The sequence below is a fragment of the Eutrigla gurnardus genome (assembly GCF_963514095.1).
Source record: "Eutrigla gurnardus genome assembly, chromosome: 6".
NCBI lineage: Eukaryota > Metazoa > Chordata > Actinopteri > Perciformes > Triglidae > Eutrigla > Eutrigla gurnardus.
Window position 1 is genome coordinate 18,409,937 of NC_139920.1, and position 1,373 is coordinate 18,411,309.

General features: G+C 40.5%; 1 protein-coding gene across 1 annotated transcript; it reads left to right on the forward strand.

The window, feature by feature from the left end:
- Positions 1-1,373, forward strand: LOC311015293 (GTP cyclohydrolase 1 2-like; the record flags this gene model as incomplete). Its single annotated transcript, XM_084012418.1, has 6 exons — positions 1-247; positions 495-604; positions 772-827; positions 926-957; positions 1,062-1,146; positions 1,244-1,373. The coding sequence occupies 6 exons, from the start codon at positions 1-3 to the stop codon at positions 1,371-1,373; spliced, it is 660 nt and encodes a 219-aa protein (XP_083868544.1).

Consider the following 1,373-nt stretch of genomic DNA (forward strand, 5'->3'; position numbering starts at 1 on the left):
ATGGTTGGAGAAGTTGACAGGTATCTGAAAATTTGCAAACATAATGAGTTGTGCAGAGAAGAGAATGACTGCAAAGAAGACAAGGATGCTGCAAATGCAGAGAGGCTGCCTAGCATAGAGAAGGCTTATTCCACCATATTGAGTGAGCTGGGAGAGGACGTTCACCGGGAGGGACTTCTACGAACACCACTACGTGCCGCCAAAGCCATGCAGTTCCTTACCAAAGGTTACAAAGAAACTACTCAAGGTGAGGATATGTCTTGCCTTCATATTATATTAAAAACAACTTTAAGTATTGCTAATTCAATCTATATACATTCACATGTAAAGTATTTCCATGTTAGTTTTTTAAAAGAATAATAATGACATTTTGATCTGAATGTCTGCCCTATAGTGCCATCATTTGTTGGCTTTTGATCGACTTACTTTGGATTTTGATTACTCCCCGTGCTCCAGCGTGAACACAGTATGTAAAGCTAACATTTAACCCACAGAAATCCTGAATGATGCGATATTTGATGAAAACCACGAGGAGATAGTGATTGTCAAGGACATCGAGCTGTTTTCTCTCTGTGAACATCACCTGGTGCCCTTCTTTGGCAAGGTAACTATTCAGGGTCCCCAAATGATGCATTAATAAATATTAAATGTTTGAATATATTGGTCCATGTGTAATTACTATGTGTTCTGATCTGACATGTATTACAGTCAATATTTTATTTAATATATATTGTATATCTTACAATACAAAACTTTAATTTAACATTGCAGGCTCACATCGCATATCTCCCAAACAAGAAAGTGGTCGGCCTCAGTAAGCTCGCTAGGTAGGTGACTCACTCTTACTCACACTCACACTCACACTCACACTCACACTCACTCTTTCACTCACACACTAACATCTCTCTCATTCTCTGTTCTCCAGAATTGTTGAGATCTTCAGCAGGAGGCTTCAAGGTAAAAATGACTAATAACTGCTATAATACGGTTATACAAAAATCTTCCCTTTCCCCCTTATTTTGCATTTGTGTGTGACATCTAATAATTTACTTTCTCCACAGTTCAGGAGCGTCTCACCAAACAGATTGCTTCAGCCATCTCCGAGGCATTGGAGCCTGCTGGAGTAGCGGTGGTGATTGAGGCTGTGTGAGTGTTCAGCCTTTCTTCCGTCCATAATAGATAATGGATTCTGTGCAAATCATTGTAACGGTAATGTAAAAAAATCTTCCTTTGTTCATTTCAGCCACATGTGCATGGTGATGAGAGGCGTGCAGAAGATGAACGCCAGCACCGTCACAAGTGTCATGCTGGGAAGGTTTCAAGAGGATCCCATGTGCAGGAAGGAGTTCCTTGACCTCGCAATGAGGAAGTGA